This window comes from Hylaeus volcanicus, chromosome 6, assembly GCF_026283585.1.
Source record: "Hylaeus volcanicus isolate JK05 chromosome 6, UHH_iyHylVolc1.0_haploid, whole genome shotgun sequence".
Lineage (NCBI taxonomy): Eukaryota > Metazoa > Arthropoda > Insecta > Hymenoptera > Colletidae > Hylaeus > Hylaeus volcanicus.
This window is the reverse complement of record NC_071981.1, coordinates 25,807,985-25,827,038: the sequence shown is the minus strand read 5'-3', so window position 1 is coordinate 25,827,038 and position 19,054 is coordinate 25,807,985. Positions and strand designations below refer to the sequence as shown.

Below are 19,054 nucleotides of genomic sequence, written 5' to 3'. Positions count from 1 at the left end.
TTCTACCGTGCCTCTATATTCGATCCTTTATAACTCTAAATATCTCTCGATCTCTAAATCTGCAATAAATCTATACGAAAAATAAAGAACCAACGATCCTCTGATCCACGGTCGATCGCTTTTCCTCCGAGAGATCGCGTCGCTAATAAACACAAAAGTCTGATTACCTTCGTAAGGTTAATCAAACAGACGATACTTTACTTTCGCGCATTGTGTTTAGAAATAAAACAAACGCAACGCTATGTTTTATTGCATCGCAAACATTCGCTGTTTCCTCCTTCGATGTTTTTTTTTTTTTTCATAGCGAGAAGCGTATCCTTTTCGCGATAATTTTCTAGAATCGTATCCAGTCTATCTTGGGTTTGTTTATACATATATATATATATATCGGTATTAATTCAATTCATGGTTTAATAGGATAGAATATTTCAACGCTTCCGTTCCAGACGGCTGCGCCGAAAACAAACGACACACGATGCGTGTCACAGCAGAGACAACCGTGCGTCAGTTTTGACGTACGGGACATGGAAAGGGTTAAGTGGTACGCGTGCTTAGAGGCTCGTTTACATAATTCCCACGCGTGAACGAACAATCGCGCTTTCTACAATCACGCCGCGCGGATTCATTTCCATTTAACCTTGGTGGTCTGTTTAGGGTAAACCGGATAAACGACGATAATTTCGATACAAAAGTAAACGTACGTATAATTCTGAATATTCCTGAAACGGTTACTATGATTTGATTGCATAGGAAGAATTATGTTGCAACCGCGTATGGGTTTATTTTGTCGGTTGAGGGAGTCAGTCTCGCGTCGACACGATCCTGAAGCGTGCGTACGCGTCTCTATCGGTCGCGCATTTACATAAGTCGAGCGCTAGAACGTAGACGCCTGGACCGAGAAATTACACAAGTCACTTAGCGGATAGTCGTTATCGTTCGCGTCCGCCCGCCGATCCGAGGGACTTCCTTTCGCGGCACGTGCGCCGATAACGTTGTTATTTTCACACGGAAATGCGTAGGGAGGATATCGCCGCTTCGACGACGCAATTCCTACTACTCCTTTCTCGAGACAGTACCACGTCACGAAACTTTTAGGGGCTACCTCAGGGTCACCGAACGCGAAATATCGCTGGAAATCGAACGCGAAACGAGTCATTTTCCGATCATTCGTAACGTTATAATCTTTAGCGATATTTAAACGTTGGAGGTTTCTTAAAAATATTGAAAACTGATGGTCCTACGGTACGAGAAAAATTGATTGTTTGTCGTAATATTCTACCCCAATGCCATTGTAATTTTCGAAAAACGTTCCTCGCTACACCGCGACGTATTTTACGTAATTTCTTTGGAATCGCGAAGGTCGAGCAGGGTCGATCTTTATGGCTCCGCCACGATATCTACATTATCTAATCGATCCTCGGTCGATTCGTTAACTCTTGCACTGTATCCTTACTGACAATGAGATCCACTTTCAACTTCTGCCATTGTACTTCTGGTTCGTACAAGTTTGTTTGCTATCTCGAATATTTCAGCACGTGTAATATGCCATCCATTACAGCCGTGACGTTACCGCGTGGCAGTCCTCTGCTCGATCACCGTAACGCGTGACGATCGTTTGATTTGCACAGCCGCAAACCGCTGGTTCCTCGTCCTCTAGTAGCGCAACGTCATCGGAAGGTACACCGTCACAACACGCGACCAATCTGACCACAGAAACAACGTCGCCGTTTGGCGGTAGCCGACGCACCAAACGCCGACGGAAAAAGGGAAGAGGGACAACACTCGACGATGGGACCTCGAGCGACTTTTTCGACGCAAATTTAGTCAGTTGGTATGCTCGCGCGAACGATGCGAGGATACGACTCGTCGACGATCGAAATGCGTCATCGGTTAATTAACTAGCGCTCGCGACCGTCGTTAGCGGAATTATCAGGAGTGGACGAAACGTTGGGGCGATGATGAACCGACTAAACCAGCTCGAAATCAGGCTGGGGTTGTCCATCGACTTTCATGGTAAACACGGTTTAACTCCTTCCGCGTTGCATTCGAAGACGTGGCGAAATTTACAAGGGGAGGACGACTCCAAGTTTCGCACGCGGATCTATACACAAGTTTAGACGTTTGTTAACCAAAACTTGGAATTTCAAACAGACTAGAAAAACGCAGCACAAAAATGAGAGAAAGTTTGAGTTTTACGCAAAGAATTGTCGGCATATTCGAACCGCGAGAAACTGCTTCAAGAGCCCCGCCATCTGACGGTGTTGGTCGAAGACTCGAGCGACGTTGAAAGTCAATAAAATGAATTACACGTGACTAAATTTTATCTTGAAAATATAAAAGCTAACGAAGTGATTCTCAGGTATCCTCGAGAGCACGCATATAGCTCTGTCGTGGCAGGGACAGTTCGTCCCTGATGTCAATCCTCGTTGCTCGCCAACAGGCCATGCTGACGCAAGCACAGTGGGTAAAACAAGTATCGAAACGTTCGCTTTTCTTCGAGTATCTTTACTCGATATTAAACTAGTATTTATTCCGTCACGAAACGTAAATATAACCAACGTATTATTGATACGCTAATTTGATACATAAAGATATTTAAAGAAAAGCGAGCGTTAGTTTCTTTCTCCAGCGTGTATACGAGCGCACGGATTCACGGTCGTTTTACTTTTTTTAACGACTCCCACACACGTGGCGCGTTTCGCAATGGACGCATCGAGCGGTCGGAAATTACTGTAAGCCGTGAGTTTAATTATTTAATTTCACGCGTCGAATGATAATCCCCCGATGAATTTGAACGTCGGTAAGGCCAGTCGCGATTCGGTTTATTACGCAAGGCCGCCCAGAAATTGGGTCTGACAATTTCGATTCGCTCGTATCGGCGACATTTATGGAAATTTTACGACGCTCGTAAACTCGAACGCACGGGTACATTATCAGGGTTAAGCGTTTTTAAACTTTCTCTGTCTCCGTGCAACGGAGACCAATCTGATATCTCGCGGTGGATATCATCGGATTCTTTCGAAATCAACGAGCTTCAATTTCTTGCCTTTTTATTCGACGTACTCAAAGATAAACGGTACGCGTGCATCTTGGAAAAGATGTTCCGATGCTATGAGGAAACTTGAGGACGCTCGAATCCAGCTAGGGAAGCAGCAACAACCCCTTCCTAAGCGCCTGCTAGCGCATAACAGGCGCGTAGTTGGTTGATAAGTTGGTAACATCGTTTTGCCTGGCATTATCGACTGCTCTCTCGAACGCATCACAGCGAACACGTGGTCCGCCGTCCCGCGGGCTGACAATAATTACGCTAAACTCGTCGGTCGCGCTTACTTTTTCAAATATTATGAGAATATCGGAACGATAGGGCAAAAGAAAGTGGCACGACGCTCGCAAAAGGAAAAATAAAAGAAGAAACGATCGAGGCAAAAACTCTTGACCCAAATGTATTGCAACGGGAGAAAAAAATTCAATGAGTATATTCCAAGGCTTCTGTGTCGCGAAAACGACACGAATTAGCAAGAAATAAACGCGTCGTGCTCAAGTGGAACGCGAGTGACGACATTGGGACAATTAAATGGGACTGGTACGACGTTGCGTTAATAAATTTCGTCGACTCGTTCCAATTAACCTTCCCGATCACGAGACAAAGTTCTTACTTGGTCCGTTAATTCTCATCTTTACGCGTACAATCGGCTTCTGAAATGTCCAACACCTGTCGCTGAACACCTTGCGTACATAGTATAGTTCTGGCTGCTATGCAACATTCCAGGCGTTTCCCGGTGTAACGCGTTCGGCACGTCGCAAAGAAATTCGAGATTCTCGGTCGCGGAGCGGCATTCCGCTTTTAAAGAGAACTAGAATGCCAGTGCTAATTGGACAGAGCGGGTTGATTAGGCAATGAAATCGAAACCAAGAGGGAACGACCGCTAATTGAACTTCCAGCGCTTGACTAGCCGACACAAGACACGGAGATTGCATAAACTTCTTCCTCGGGACAGCATTCTATCAGCGCCAACTGTGCACTTTTGACTAGCGATGGGACCGATACCGAATTAATACTATCGATGTCAGATCAAACACGTTATTATCCAGTTTTTCAATTTTCAAAGGAGAGAACATTTTGTTCATTATATTAGATATTATATCATATGGGACGAATAGCAGTTTTAAATTGGACGTACACGAAAATATTCGAGTTTCTATTTAAATTATAGATAATTACGTATATTAACAGTTTTTTTAACTTTGACAAAATTAATATCATTCGATCTCTATTTCATACCTCGTATAATATTAGTTGATAGTAAAGTGTTGACATTATAATTGTAAAACGTATCACTATGCGAAATAATGTAAAAGTATAGGCCCCTTTTTTTGGTAATTGCAATAATAGTAATAGTATCGGTCCTATCGCTAACGTTAGTTGAAGCTTAGCCGTTGCTAGAATTGGAGAGCCAAAGAAAAAGCAGTCGGCGAATGAAAGGGGAGCGACGTCGACTAGTCGCACGAAACTTTGAAGAATTTAGGACTCGGAACGCGTTGCGTAATCGTAGCTAAGAAGTTTTCAATCAATCATCGACTGTCGGGCGTCTGACGTCTGTGCATTTGATTACGCGCCAGAGGACTGTCCAGGAGCATACGGAATGAAGGTGAAACGTATCGATGGCTCGAGCGGTGGTCGATTTCGAAACGTTGTTTTCAATCTACGACTGAAAGGGGGAGGGGGCTGTCCATAGAAAACAATACTCTCGCTGAATAACCGAGCAAAGGACGTGAAACGACGGCCACCTAACTCACTGATTCTCGAACAGGGGCCTGCAACTTCTCAGAGGAATGGAAGACATATAAAATAGGGGCACGAATACGATTTACAATTAGGAACTACCGACAAGATTTTAATCGATCGGTTTTGCCGTTACTCGTCGGTCCACCACAGAGAGTAAAGAGAGAGAAAGAGAGAGAGAGAGAGAGAGAGAGAGAGAGAGAGAGAGAGAGAGAGAGAAAGCTGGCCAGTGTTTACCTTTTTCTTGTCAACCGTCGCTGGACTTCGCTGATGCTCGTCGACGATTCCCAGCAGGCAATCGTCGCACTTGCAGTAAAGATTGCCACTGGACGCCGAATCGCTCGACAGAAGCGAATTATAGGTGCTAACGCTGGTTTGGCTATCCATCGAGTCTGTTCTTCGGAGAAGAAGATTCTTCGCAGCTGTCGCTCCGTGTTCTTCCTTAACGTTATCCTCTCCGTGCTTTAAACTGTGTTTCTCTATTTTCGCGAGCAATAGCTGTTCCATCAGGTTCAACGTCGGCGGTGTCGACAGCGTCAGCGAGGCTGGCGTCGTCGGTGACGCAGCGTCCGTGTACCGCGGCTTTTCAGTTTTATTCTCTTCCTCCATTTTTTCCGATAATCACACGCGATAAACCGAGCGGTTCCGCGACCGTGAATGCTTTAACGACCGTGCACGGTCCACTGACTCGCGTTGCGAACCAGGTTTCTTTCGTTTTTCATCCGTTATCGCTGCCACGAGACATCCCGCGATATACACTCTCCCACGGTTAGGGTTACCATCTTTGTATCATGGAAAAAGAGTTCACGGAACACTCCCTTATCCGTAATTTTCTTTTATCTTTCGATAAAGGAATTATTTGTCCATTGTTCGTACATCCACGAATTAATCGACGAAGGAAAAGATCGCGACACGAGACACGTATCCATTCTCGGTATCCGAACTGTTACATCTCAGCTGTTCGTCATCGTTCTCTCGAGAAACTAACGTCGCTGTTCTCTCAACTCTCGTAACAATCAGTTCTTCGTCGACTATCGTTGAAAACAAACATGACCGTGACATTCCGTGAACCACGGAGGATCAATTTCTGCGGATTCGAATGCCCCTAGAGTACTTAACGAACGGGCAATTTGCTCGATGATCTCAATTCAGAACTTCGTGGAAAAGCAAAGTCCCAGCGCAATGGTAAATTTAGAAAGCCATGTTCCAAGTGGCGCGTAATGTATCTCGATAAAACCGAGTTGACTTCCATCCCTAATCGAGACGCCAGAGAGTTACGAAAAAAGCAGCAACGAAAAGCAAGAATTAAATAAATAACCGAACAAATGTGAGACTGGTAGATTAGGTATCATAGTCAATTTACACGACTTCGCATCCTCGTAAAACTCGCTCGTTCGCTTAATTTCCGTATCGTGTAAAAATTGAACTTAACCTTTTTTTACCAAAGGCGATGGTAGTCATTTTTGATACGAAGAAAAGTTAACTAAGCGATCGGTCTAGGCGCTGAGCTGTCGCGCAGTCTGAGAGCGTTAATTCGAGAATCCTTGAGAACGTGGAAACCTAGCGAGGACATCGAGCACCGGGATCAACGGTGATGGTAGCACAGTTTTCTTCTACTGACCCGAATTGAGAGCTTCCTGCTAACTAGTCGGCGCGTATTACTAGATGATGTATCGCCATATATCGCGTACATCGTATCCAACACGTGCACGCACGGTTCTCCGTCTCTCGTCTCGTTTTGTTCTTCGCATCGCTAGCCAGTACGCGAGATTTAAACCGCGGAGACACGAGCACGCACGACACTTGCACGATTTTGCATTTACTTTCCCTCGTTGAAAGGTCACCGGCGGTTATGCGAGCGTTAAACGAAAGCAGTGGCAAGTACGTATTGCCTTTTTCGGGTCACCCAATGTCCGGACGTTTCGAAAGCGAAGCCACAGCAGGTTTTTCAATCGACCACTGTCTAACGCTAACGATATTTTATTTTCAGTCGCAACGATCAATGTTTTATTCATAACGCGTTAGACACCGTCTCTTCCTGGCCGATGTCGGCCCATCCTGTAACTGCCGCGAGTTTTCTTTATTTACAATTATCGTCTTTTATTTTCTATTTCTAATAATAACAACGATAACGATATACATCGCGATGAATCTCCAAGATGTACTATATCGCGATATCGATCACCGATAAACCTTGTCCCTGGAATTTGACAACTTGTTCGATATATCGATAACGATTCGTCGATTAGTCGAAAAATCAATTAGATCATTTTCAAAATACAAGTGTAGCGTTTGTTATTTCTGTAAATACACGCAAGCTCGTGAAGATAAAAGGTAGATTCTTCGAAAGTGAGATTAAAGTGTCCGCAAAGGATCATAAACATTTCAGACATCAGAAGCGGTGTAACCGCTTTACCACGTTCAACCAAAAGCACGATTTCAAACGTTGGTGATTACATAAACGAACGACCACCGTTACCAAAAATTTAATCAAGTATTCGTTCATTTATTACCGTGACGGTTTAAGCAAGGAAAATGACAAGCACACGATAGATGTATCGTATCGATGAATGATAAAAGTTGCTCGTTGAGTATTTTCGTAGGCGTAGTTAATGATGAAATTAATGAAATATTTTTGTGAGACGTAAATGCGTCGAATTACCTTGTAAATTAGCGCTTCTCGAGCAATATTCCTATCCAATATCGCGTCCAGATCGAGACGTGTTTCCACGACAAGGTCGATTCTTAGCAAGCACAACGGACAATGTTTGTCGCGCATCATCGCTCCGTGAAGGTGACACTTGGCCCTTCGTTCGCGTTCCACGGTCACAAACGACATCGCATAAAACAAGGGTCGAAACAAAATATTTTTCAATAGAATAATAAAATAATCAAATATATCGTAATCGCAAAGTTTTATTTATTCTACGAAACGTTTTCCGATCAAATGTGCATTTCACGATAACAGTTTTCAGGACAGACACTAAGGTCAAAGTTTTTGTGTCCATAAAAGCGCACCAAAGATGAGAAATTGCTTCGATATCGGTTCGATAATGTTTGAAAAACGAAAGTTAATCGTTTAATCATGAAATCGTCGCGTTCGAAACGTGTCACAAGGAACCGTCGCGTGCGTTCGATTCGCGAAACTGTTCGTTTTAATTGCTATCGTCTAACCAAGAAACGTTGAATATTATCGCGCCACAATATTTTTCGATAATTTTCGGTGACACTTGGATTCTTATCAGAAGTTGACGGGTTGTGAATCTGTTTTCCTGGAATGTTTTCTTCCTCGAGATTTGGAAATTTCCTGAATTCTGGGAGTAACGTTTGGAAATTGACGGAAATTTCAAGATTTAGCGAAATAAAACATTTGTAATCATCTTGAAAAGTTGAAATATGAATTACGAAAATTCACGTTGTATCAAGTTGTTCCGGTAAATAAAGTTCCTTTCCTATCTCGTACTCGTATAAACAAACGTACCATATTTATAGTCGGGATTGCTGATGTATGTTAGACGAATCGCGAATCGTCGCAACTTTATTATTTTAGGTTAACTTTTTGTATTTTAAATAAAAGTACAGTTTTTACTTAGGTTTTATTAATTATATCTCAGTAACGGAGCAGTCAATATCTTTTGTTTGTTTTTTGTTTTAATGCACTTTGATCTAAATCGAAGAAATTCACATTAAAATCTGTATGTTCCATAAGAGTCTGTAATAAAATTACAAAATCTTGATATCGTTTCTTCATAAAATTATGCCTCGTATGATTCATATTTATTCAAAGAAGAATCAAACAAAGTTTTGTTAAAATCCTTCATCAAATAAATCCACGGAACAGCTAGCTGAATAACTCGAAACAGTAAACGATCTATGCAGAAATTGATCCTCGTTTTGCCGGCTAACCGAACCTTCTGTTGCGTTTGAATCGCTGAAAACAGTTTCTCCAGCCTGCAAAAATAGACGACCGAAATAAGTTTTGTCTGGTCAGATTTATTTAAATCCCACGCGATCCATGATGCCACTTATTTCACTCGCTGCACAAAACCAACACGCCACCATTCCAGTTTTTCACTGGAATTCCTCCTTTTCTGGAGCTTCTGAATACACAACAGTGCCGTCACTTTCTAACAGCGATGAGCAAACTTCTTATTTCGATACGATTCAAGGAATAAGAAAAACATATTCGCGTGAAAATACGAATTCGAATTTCAATTATAAAATGAAATTACAATTAAACGAAATTTCAATTCAGTAAATTTCATCTTGCCGATCGTAACACGCGACCATCAACGTCGATTCATCTTTAGTGTTTTATCCATCAATTGTTAAATCAAGTATCAACAATGAATAGACTTTCGTTCCGTGTTGTAATCGATAAAGCGCAAGTTGTACATATGTTGTCCAATTGTTATTAAATATTTGCGTACAATTTTGCCCATATCTGGTTTCGAACAGTCCCGTAGAACTGGAGATTGCGTTTCACCGTTCACCGACGCGCCGCGCCGTTCAAACGCCCGTTCAAACCCTGTAATTAGAAGCGTTTCCAAGACTGGAACGAGAACGACAATTTTCCCTGGTTCGTTGGGCGAGAGCCTACGGACGATTGGTCGAGAAACAAGTGGACGAGCTTTGTAACCCACGAACGAAACCGCGCGCATGGACTGACAATGACAATGATCCAGGCTCTGTATATATGTAGAAGAGGGCACCGGAGCTGACAGTATCTGACCGAATAAATATCAAGGAAAGAGGTGCTACGGAATGGAGAGGCTGACCCTAAACTTTCCTGCTAGCTGATTCGATTAGAGCTTGGGCCAATCCGATCACACGCTCGTTGCTCGCGTATGAATTTTCCTTTGAAAAAATGGTAGAAAAGTAGAAAAAGGGTAAAAAGAATTTCTTTTGGAAACTGTTAACCTCTCCACGAAGATTCATCTAAAATTCGTCCTTCGAGAAGTTAACATACTGTTTCTCTTACAGTTCGTTACGTTGCATTAGCGTCAAACTACTCGTAATTTTTGTTTGAAGGGGCAGATGTTATCAATTGTCACGGAAAACACTTAAATAGATATTTTATGATAATTATTACCAATTATTAGGTACGAAGTAATGTTAAGGGGTTCTAAAAAACTGTATGGAAGTTGTAGTGCCGCTAGCGGAGAAACGAGTTACCCAAGTACACGCGGCACACGGGTAATTCGTTTCTCCGCTGGCGGCGCTGGTACTTGTAGACAATTTTTCTGAATCCCAATTTTTTGAACCTCACCTTATATCAAGGGATTACTATACCATTGATCGTAACCATTGGTTAGCACATTAATAATATACATTCATTTACAATAAGAAAATCGATCGTATATTTGGACTAAAGATTTTTAAAAACTTGTGTTTGTAACTTTCTTACGAACGTTTACTTACGAAACTGATCGTTTCTACATGAAAATATTCTTTTTGAATCGAACAAAAGTACATGGCCACGCACAACGCGGCTATTTTATTTCTACGAGCACAATTTTACGATTCCCTGACATCCTGGCGCCAAGTACGCCATCGACCAGTTTAAAAACAATGGCTTCGAAAAAAAAACACGATAAAAGTCGCTGTTTGAGTTATTTCTGAAACTGCACGGAATTCTTCAACGCAACTCCACTCGGCTATTCCTGCACCATACATAGACTCGTCTGCGGAGTCGCGACAAGATTTATGTATCGTGTATGTTAATTTTGCGCGTTCATCTACGTCAAAAGTTTGCTCCTCTCCGATCTACACGTGGCGAGTAACTCGGTCCTTGTATCGATAAACTTTTAAACATGCTTTAGCGCCCATAATACATGGCAACGAGAATGTCATCAAAAGTACATGTTCCAATGTTAAGGAAATCATTCATTTTTATTTGTTAAGGAAAAGTTTATCTTGGTCTGAAATTTTGAAACTACTGCGATCCATGACATAGACTTCAATTTTCAGAATTGTCATAACGTAAAATACACTAAACCATATCTTCTCGTCAATTCGGTTGTCAAGTTTTACCATTGCTTCTTTTATTTCTAATGACTCGCGAATGTAATTAACCAGGTATGAAACTTTACGTAATTGTCGTCTGCTGTTTGTCTCGAGTTATTTGAAAACATTCCTATTAGAATAGTTTGATACAAAAGCAACAATTTCAAATGCAAATGTATCGATGGTATTCGACGAAGCTTCTCCTATGATTGTTAACGTCTATAGAATTAAAAAAAGTTCAAATATCCGGTCCAATAGGTTACGTATGTCTACACTTACTAAACTATATTCTGTACGCAACGAGTAAATCCACTTGGCCATTTCGACGCAAGAATTTCGCGTTTGCAAGTAGAAGAGCAGTGCCCAATGACGTCAAAGTGCTATGGAGTTTACGGCGGTGTTTATGAACCAAACTTTCGTTTAGCTGTTTTTAGAACGTTGGTTTTTTTTGTTTTTTAACCGATCGATAAGAAAAGACGGAGTTAAAAATATACGAACGTGTCATTCCTATCGGAACAAATCCACGAACAGCTACGATCGGACAATAAGAGTATCGTTACAATTTATCGAGGAATAAAATGTTAAATATTTGTTTCAAATTGAATATCGGAATTTTATTTTGAATCGCCGTTTCCATTTATATAGCCAGCGAAACGGTTTCAAGGAAAAAACAGCATCGATAGAAATTGCCGTCGTTTCGAACGCACTCGAACACGGAGTGTTTTGCGAGCGTAGACGTCAATTGAACCCACGCGAGGAATGAACAAAGAGGGCGTGCACGTGCGCGACGAGTTTGTAAACACGTTGGTCTGTATGTAAAACGAGCGTGTACGTAAAGACAGGTATGTACGTTTGCACGTACAAAAGAAAGGCATACATAACAGATTCTACGAGCTGTATAAGACGCAGCGCGTCTTTTCGTCGCTTGCATTCTTGCGCGAAGCTTTTCTCGTGGAAATAACGATTCGAAGCGAACGTCGCCCGGTGAGCCAGAAATGTGGACAATTAACCAAAAGTCATGCGTAAGTTTTTAGTAATTCACTAATACTACCGTAGACATTCGTGTAATTATTAATACTTGACATTTTCTTCGCTATCGTCGACTTCTATAAATCAACGCGGTTGATCGTTTCGAAAGACTGTGTTGTCTAATCGCTTCTATAGACGCGATACGAAAAAAGAAGAAAAGGACAAACGATAGAGATAAAAATTGAAGAACGAAAATATCATTCGAGTAAAACACTTAGATAAAGTTTAACCATGAGCGAGTACGCTCCCGTTTTCATTGAGTTTCGTGCTAGCTACCAACGATGAATTCCGTATTCGACGAATGAACGGTTCGTTTGTTCACGAACTGGAGCACAAGCGTGGCGTTGCGTAAGATAAATTACGCGCTTGTTCGCGGAAACAACAATGTGTCGGTGGCGTCGCGTTAAACGTAGCTTTTCCTGCGGTGTAACACTGAAATATTTATACACCTGGAATGGAACTACGTCAGCATACCGGACCCCATACCATTCAATGAATCTACAGAAGGTTCAAGTAGCTCGAGGAAAATTGCTCGTTAGAGTTTCTCATACTTTTCTAAATCCTTTAACGCGTAAAGTTTAATTTTTACTCTAGAAAAAAAAAAAATATCGGTTCCTGTTTCTGGGACGCTACGCGTTAATGGGTTAAGAACAAGAGATTACATATTATACATAAGCTTAACGCGATAACGCTCACCCTAGCAGGTTTAACTTGCTGGAGTTCGATGACATCGGATTCGTCACCGCTGAGGCTAGAGATGGAGCAGTCCGAGATCTTTCTTGCCGGCGGAATGTCCAGAAATTCGATCTTGGTTTTCTCTTGCAGTCCTGGAGCGCTTTCCTCGGTGTACCGTAGAAACTGAGAGTCCACCTTGCAGTAGTAAGAACTGGCAGCATCTAAACAGGAATTCCGCCTGTTTCCAGCCTCGTTGATTCGTCTGAAAGAAATATTCTACGGTTAATGCGCGACCAAGAGAAAAGTTACCGCGACACGATTGAATTATTATTGGATACCTCGTAGCAGCAGCGTTCAAAGAATCCAGGCACAAACAAGAAGAGTCCGAATGTCGCCTGCTGCGACGAACTTGCAGGAACTGATTGTCCAACGATTCTCGTATCTCGTCGCAATCCAAGCAGGAGCAACTGCTCGTTTGACTCGGTGTCCCGCTGGTTCCATCGTATTTTTCAAGTTCCAAATCGTTCCTTTCGAGCTTCTCGTCCAGATAAGAGTAATCAGAGTAGTCGCTAACGACCACGCTCGGTGTTCTCCAATACCTTGGCCTTCCCTCGTTCTGCTCGGATTCGCTTCCTTCTACCATGTTCGAGCTATCCCATCCTGCAAACGATTTTCCCGTCATTCACCATTCGAATACGTTTCTTTGATTAATTTTATTATTTAGCGCTGTCACGAGGCAACGAGACGTCCACGGGGATGACACAAACGGGAAGTAATAATTAGGAAACTACACGAATCCGAAATGAGAACAACAACGTCCAAGATTCAGGCTTCAACCCTTTGAATAGCACAAAGTTCGCACATATATGTTTTGAATTCTACGCCAGAGCAATACAACCGTTAATTTACGACTGGCCGTGATATATTTACACGATACTACAGCCAAACCTCGGTAAGTCAAAGTTGAAGAGAAACGACGAATGTTTCGTGGTTTCGACTCGTAGAGGTTCGCAACAATAAGCAATGTTTCGATTCGACTAAGTATCGCTGTGCCACGACTATAATTTCATCCAGTGTAAAATTGATGCTTTTTATTTTCATCTCGTACGAGTAAACTGTAATAGAAAAAGGTTCATCTTACCATTTTCTGTAAGGTGATATTTTGTTAAAATTCGACTGCTAGAAATTCCAACAAAAATTGTCCCGCAATCAAAGATTTAACGATAAGTTTGTAAATATTAAATTGCGCGATATATGTATAGCCCTTCTCCAGCGTTAGAAATGTTCACCGTTGAAAAGGTTCGAAAAAAAATGTGAATAGTAGAATCGTTGTCGGAACAGTCGTACAAGCGATAATAAAAAAAGAAAAAAAAAAGAAAACAACAAAACTACGGATGATGTCATTGACACGGAGCACGCGTGGGTCAGGGAAACGTGTTTCCAACGGACTTCCCCCACCGTCGAACGATCGCAACCGGTGTGACGATAATTCCCATCCCCCTCACCTTTTATTTGATCTTCGTCGCTCAAGACAGCACTGTCAGAGCTGCAGCATCTAGTGACTCGTAGCTTGTGTCGTTTAAGCTGATGTGTGGTGGTGGTGGTGGTGGTGGTGGTGGTCAGCGATGCATCCTCGTCGCTGGCCGCTGCCGAGTCGAGGCTCCAGCAACGTGCCACAGAGCCCCTCCTTCGTTCGGGATCCGCCTCGATGCCTTCGTCGCTTTGCGGACTTTTGCTCAGGGAGCGCACCACCGGCATCCTGACTGTGTCGAACTCGTCGTAGGTCTCGTTCGCCTCGATGGGATCGACGACGACCTCCTCCTCATGGTTCTGTTGCTTTTTCGATCTCATCGCGACCCCACCGGCGTCCTTATCACCGAAAAGACGCTCGAGACCGCGCACCAGCTCGCATACCGACGAACCGCCGTCGCACTCGGCGATGTACTGATTCTCCACGATACCGACGCGCCGTTTTCGCGAGTTCTGCGCGCCAGAGCTCGAGGACGGCTCGTCGATGTTCTGCTTCCGCGATGAAACCTCGACAGCGGTCGCCTCTGATCGTTTCACGGTCAGCCGTCGTCGTCGTAACAGCTGTTTCGGCTGCCTTCGTCTCAGGATTTTCGAGCGATTTTCGTCACGTCGACAGCGTTTTCGAGAGGACGCGCATCGTCCTCTTGACACTAGGTCGCCAGACGTTCGATTTGAAATACGAGAAACGCATCGCGCACCGTCCCCGAACCAATCGCGACCGCGGCGTCGATGGTGGTAGTAGTGGCCGCCATGTTGAATACCGTGAACCACGCGGGAACTAGACGGGAAACGTACAGTGAGTCTCAAAAGTATACTTACCCTTACCCAGTGCTTCTCAACCTGTTGTTCGTCCTTCAAAACCGAGGCGTGGTTTTCTACTAATTTTTTTAGAAGAAGATTTTTTCATTCGTATGTAGATTTTTTTACGCCTGATAAACTCTAAATTTCTCTGAATACTCTGTAACAATAGACTATTCCATGACTTTGTTTGTACATATTAATCCATATGCAACCACGGTAACCATGTGCATTCTTATTGTTCTAATAATCATCTTTCTCTGTTGATATCAATGACTATAAAAGCAAATGTAAGATACTATATTTTTATGCACACATATCGATACATCCTCCATGAAAGTAATAACCAGTTTATTTGTTGCAAATGGATTAATAAACCTATTGGTTTTAGCTCCTTTGCGTAACATAGCAATGTGTGTTCTCCCATAGTAGTTGTTGCTGTGTCATGCATCGATTAATTTCCTATGTATTCGCGATACTTATGAATACTTTTGGAACTCACTGTAACAAGATCATCTGACCCGATTTCGGTAATCGAGTATGAATCGTTTCAAAAGAAATACTATCGAGATGGTTGGCAGTGTCATTGTCTTCTTTGCTTTTCTCCTGATTTACGAAACGTTCGTTTCGATTCTGATAGTATCGAGACTCGACAAGGCTCGACGTTAAGCTGACGTTAACATTCTTCGCCAAGTTCACCTTCTTTTTGGTTAGGTTTCTCCCAGCATTGGTCTCGATGTTGTTCAACGGTCGATTCGTGACAGCAATGTCGTTCGACAGAGACGCTCGACTGCAACGAGACAAAAAGACGTGACTGGGAATTGTGATTCGAACAAATTTTTGGTAGTACGGATTCGATTTGTGAATGTTTACACTTTGTGTCCCACTTTGAACGTACGCGATAGCCTTTGGACCGCATTCTAAATGTGTCCTTAAGACTGCGAGTTACTCTTTCTTTTCGAATTAATTTCAAATTAAAATGACGGTTATTTTTAAAAACGGTATCTCGAATAAGAATGCTCGTTAAAGCGATGCTATAATTACAACAACGCAGCACGTGACTTTTTCTATCGGAACATTGACAACTCTCCGATGAAAAAACAAGTTTTTACAAGGTGTTTAACATATTTCATTCAGTCCTATACCTCAACAGGAGTGAAAAAAAGTACTTATTTAAAGACAAACTGGCTTTACAGCGTTACGTACCGGCCGACATACATTTTTCTAATACTAATATCGTCATTAAGAGCTCTTATCTAATCTCAGAATTAGACTACTACATACAAGCGGCGCTGTTCCCCATACGAAACGGTTGTTATGATTCTATTTTGATCTTTTCTCAGCGCTTAAAGTAATTGAAGACGGGAACGATAACGGTTGTAAAATTATAATAGTAATTGAATAATCAATGAATAGTAGTAACGATACAATTTAATACAGACTAGGCTTGTTTCGCGTATTTATGCATAACAGCGTTTGGAAGATATAATTATGGAACTTTGTAGGTAAAAATTATCTCTAATTCGTTGATACGGTTAAAAATAGGGAAATAATTCTGAAAAGGCTTAAAAAATGTCTTTTCTATTGTACATGTTTTACACGCACTTTACGAGCAGTTATAGCGTGCATATATTTTCTCGACTCGCGTGTTCAGAGAAAAGACCTACTGTTCGTAAACTATTGGATTTCTGGAAATGACGAAAGTCAAGGATCGAGAGTATCCGGATGAAAGAAATGCGGAGGGAAAAATGCGTGGAAGGTATGCCAGGGTTGCTTCTTGCTCCTTCGATTGACGTCACAAGTGCGTCATCGGTGGTAAAGAAACAAGAAAGTGGGATTGAATGATCGCAGCGGCTGTGCGTCGACCGCGTGCACCGCTGGCTCTCGTGTATCCTTGCTTCTTTCTCTTTCTCGACAAACGGTCCATTATCTCGTCAGTTCAAGTGCCCCTTGGCCACTTGAGCCTATCTGTGCCTCTGCAACCGTTTGTTCGTTCGACTATTTCATTGTACGAAATCGCTGGTGTAGCCTAACGACCGAAATTACGGATTCTCTCTTTTTCCCCCTCTTTTTCTATCGCCCACGCATCATTTTCCATCGACATCGAGTGCATCTAATTCACCCAGTAGCCTCACACCGAGAGGGTGATAAGATTGCGAAACAGGAGGTTCTTTATCGAGTCTTTATCGCGACAAGGAAACCGGATGGGAACGCGTAAATACCGCGACATCAGCCACGAATTTGACAGAAAGTCTAGGACGGAGGTTCTCAACTTGTACATCCACGGTTGCTACTTTTAAGTTTTAACATTATCCCTTTTTGCATCATCCCGTATTATACGCGCTTACAGATACACGCGATAAGCGTGTTAAGTTAACGCATCGGCGATCTAAAATCAAACATCGCGGAAATTCTATTTTACATTGGATGTACAGAAAAAGGTGTTCGTATAATATTTAAATCGATCAGTTATTACGAATTACTCGCTATGTATATTGTGTTTTTATGAATTTGCAAACTGTATTTGCATGCAGTAACATGCAAAAACAACTTATCGCTAATGAAGAATCGATTATGGCAGCCGCACATTGCTATGTGATCATATGTACAATACTTTTCAGGTGTAAATAGTCTGAATGTTAACGCATGGTATCAAAGTGAAATTTGTTGTGACTGGTTAGCAATACATTGTTTTCTCATGTACGTGCCAGCCCTTACGGGAAAGCGAGAATAGCAGTTGTTTAGAAGAATTTTGTTGGAATCGAACGACAATTATTTCGTATTCCACATGGTCGCATAACCTCAGGGTCAACTGTCCGCATCATATTGATATTTGGTTCAAATAAATAATATCTTTCAAGAGAACTCGATGCTGACGAATACATTTCTACAGATCAATTCACGAATACCAAAAAGTTTTTAATACGATGACGTTTCTTCTGCCTCGGATGTTTGGTTATAATAATCGTTCATCCTTTACATTACGATCCAAATTGTGTTTTTCATTAATTGAATGACTATTCGTCGAACAAACGCGATGAATAAATTGTATTCTCATTCGTAATTTATTACTCGAATAAAATTCTACCCATCTCGGAATCTCACGGCCTTTCTATTCGAGAATTAGAAGACGATACTCGCGAAGGAAGGTTAGGCGAGGCTAGCCGGGCTCATATTTGTTTCGAAATCGGGTCAGTGTCGGCCCAAGGATAATGACTCGTTCGTGTAACAGATAAGTAATAACAAACCACGCGATTACGTTAAACTCCAGGTGGATCATGTATAAATAACAATTTTAATTTCCATAAGGGTAACATAACAGCATGGGACTCGTACAAAGTATCCATTATTATTATTATTATTATTATTATTATTATTACTGTTTTTGTGCTAATTTCGATTTCACACTACATTTCTTACCTGTTCATTCTGATGTCGTGTCCTGCATTTTATTCTCGACTGGTAACATGAGAGAGGTTATAAACAATTACAGTATACGCGATTCGTGGATGAACGAAAATTTAAAAAAAAGAAAAATACGTAAAATTGAGCAAACAATTATATTTGTCGTCAACGTGTAACTTCATTTACGACGCGAAACAATTCGATTAGTGTGAATGGAATTCAAGCAATTCGACCGGACGTCCTCGACGTTCATTATTGCTCGCTATCTCCGACGGCTGTTAATTTTTAATCGTAGTAACTGAAAGAATCAATGTATGCGGTGATTGTACGTCAATCGTAGCTGATGGCTGACTGAACTCGAGATTTGAACTTGACCACTCCGCGGTGACTACCTATACACGAGACACGAGCTCCTGTGTAAAAGGAGGGGATCGATTCCATTGAAATCGGCTCTTCTAAGAGAGAAGTTTTGTTTCTACCCACGATTGACGCAAAACTTGTAATTATGATGTCACCTGTTTCTTCGGGTTTCCTATTATTCCACAATTGTATAATTGTTTTTCTTCTTCTACGGAAGGGGTTCATGATTTTAATTCGAACGATCGCTAATTACAGTACCAATCGAAAAATATAAAGGACGCGAATTCAAGAATTTGAAAAGCTTTTATTTTGTTTCCTTTTCAAATTTGCTGTAAGAAAGTATTTTCCTTCGAGATGCTTCCTTTTCTTGTAAAATTAAGTTTTCTCGTTCTTCATGTATTGTTACATAACAGGTACAATTTTTATAATTATCAGTTCTTTGTACAACACCCATAGACAGATTTTCTT

General features: G+C 41.8%; 2 protein-coding genes across 2 annotated transcripts in view; one reads left to right on the top strand and one right to left on the bottom strand.

The window, feature by feature from the left end:
* LOC128878506 (uncharacterized) overlaps positions 1 to 19,054 on the bottom strand; it is a 24,079-nt gene extending 5,025 nt beyond the window's left edge. Inside the window, exons 1-5 of the mRNA XM_054126765.1 lie at positions 18,242 to 19,054; positions 15,324 to 15,611; positions 13,999 to 14,801; positions 12,832 to 13,153; positions 12,515 to 12,755 (exon numbers count right to left, since the gene is read on the bottom strand). Of these exons, the coding sequence (XP_053982740.1) occupies positions 12,515 to 12,755; positions 12,832 to 13,153; positions 13,999 to 14,801; positions 15,324 to 15,611; positions 18,242 to 18,249 (1,662 nt within the window). The 5' untranslated portion in view covers positions 18,250 to 19,054. The remainder of the gene's footprint in view (positions 1 to 12,514; positions 12,756 to 12,831; positions 13,154 to 13,998; positions 14,802 to 15,323; positions 15,612 to 18,241) is intronic.
* The window catches only part of LOC128878519 (uncharacterized), a 46,341-nt gene continuing 41,969 nt past the window's right edge, over positions 14,683 to 19,054 (top strand). The window contains exon 1 of the mRNA XM_054126791.1: positions 14,683 to 14,819. Coding sequence (XP_053982766.1) covers positions 14,753 to 14,819 — 67 coding nt within the window. The 5' untranslated portion in view covers positions 14,683 to 14,752. The remainder of the gene's footprint in view (positions 14,820 to 19,054) is intronic.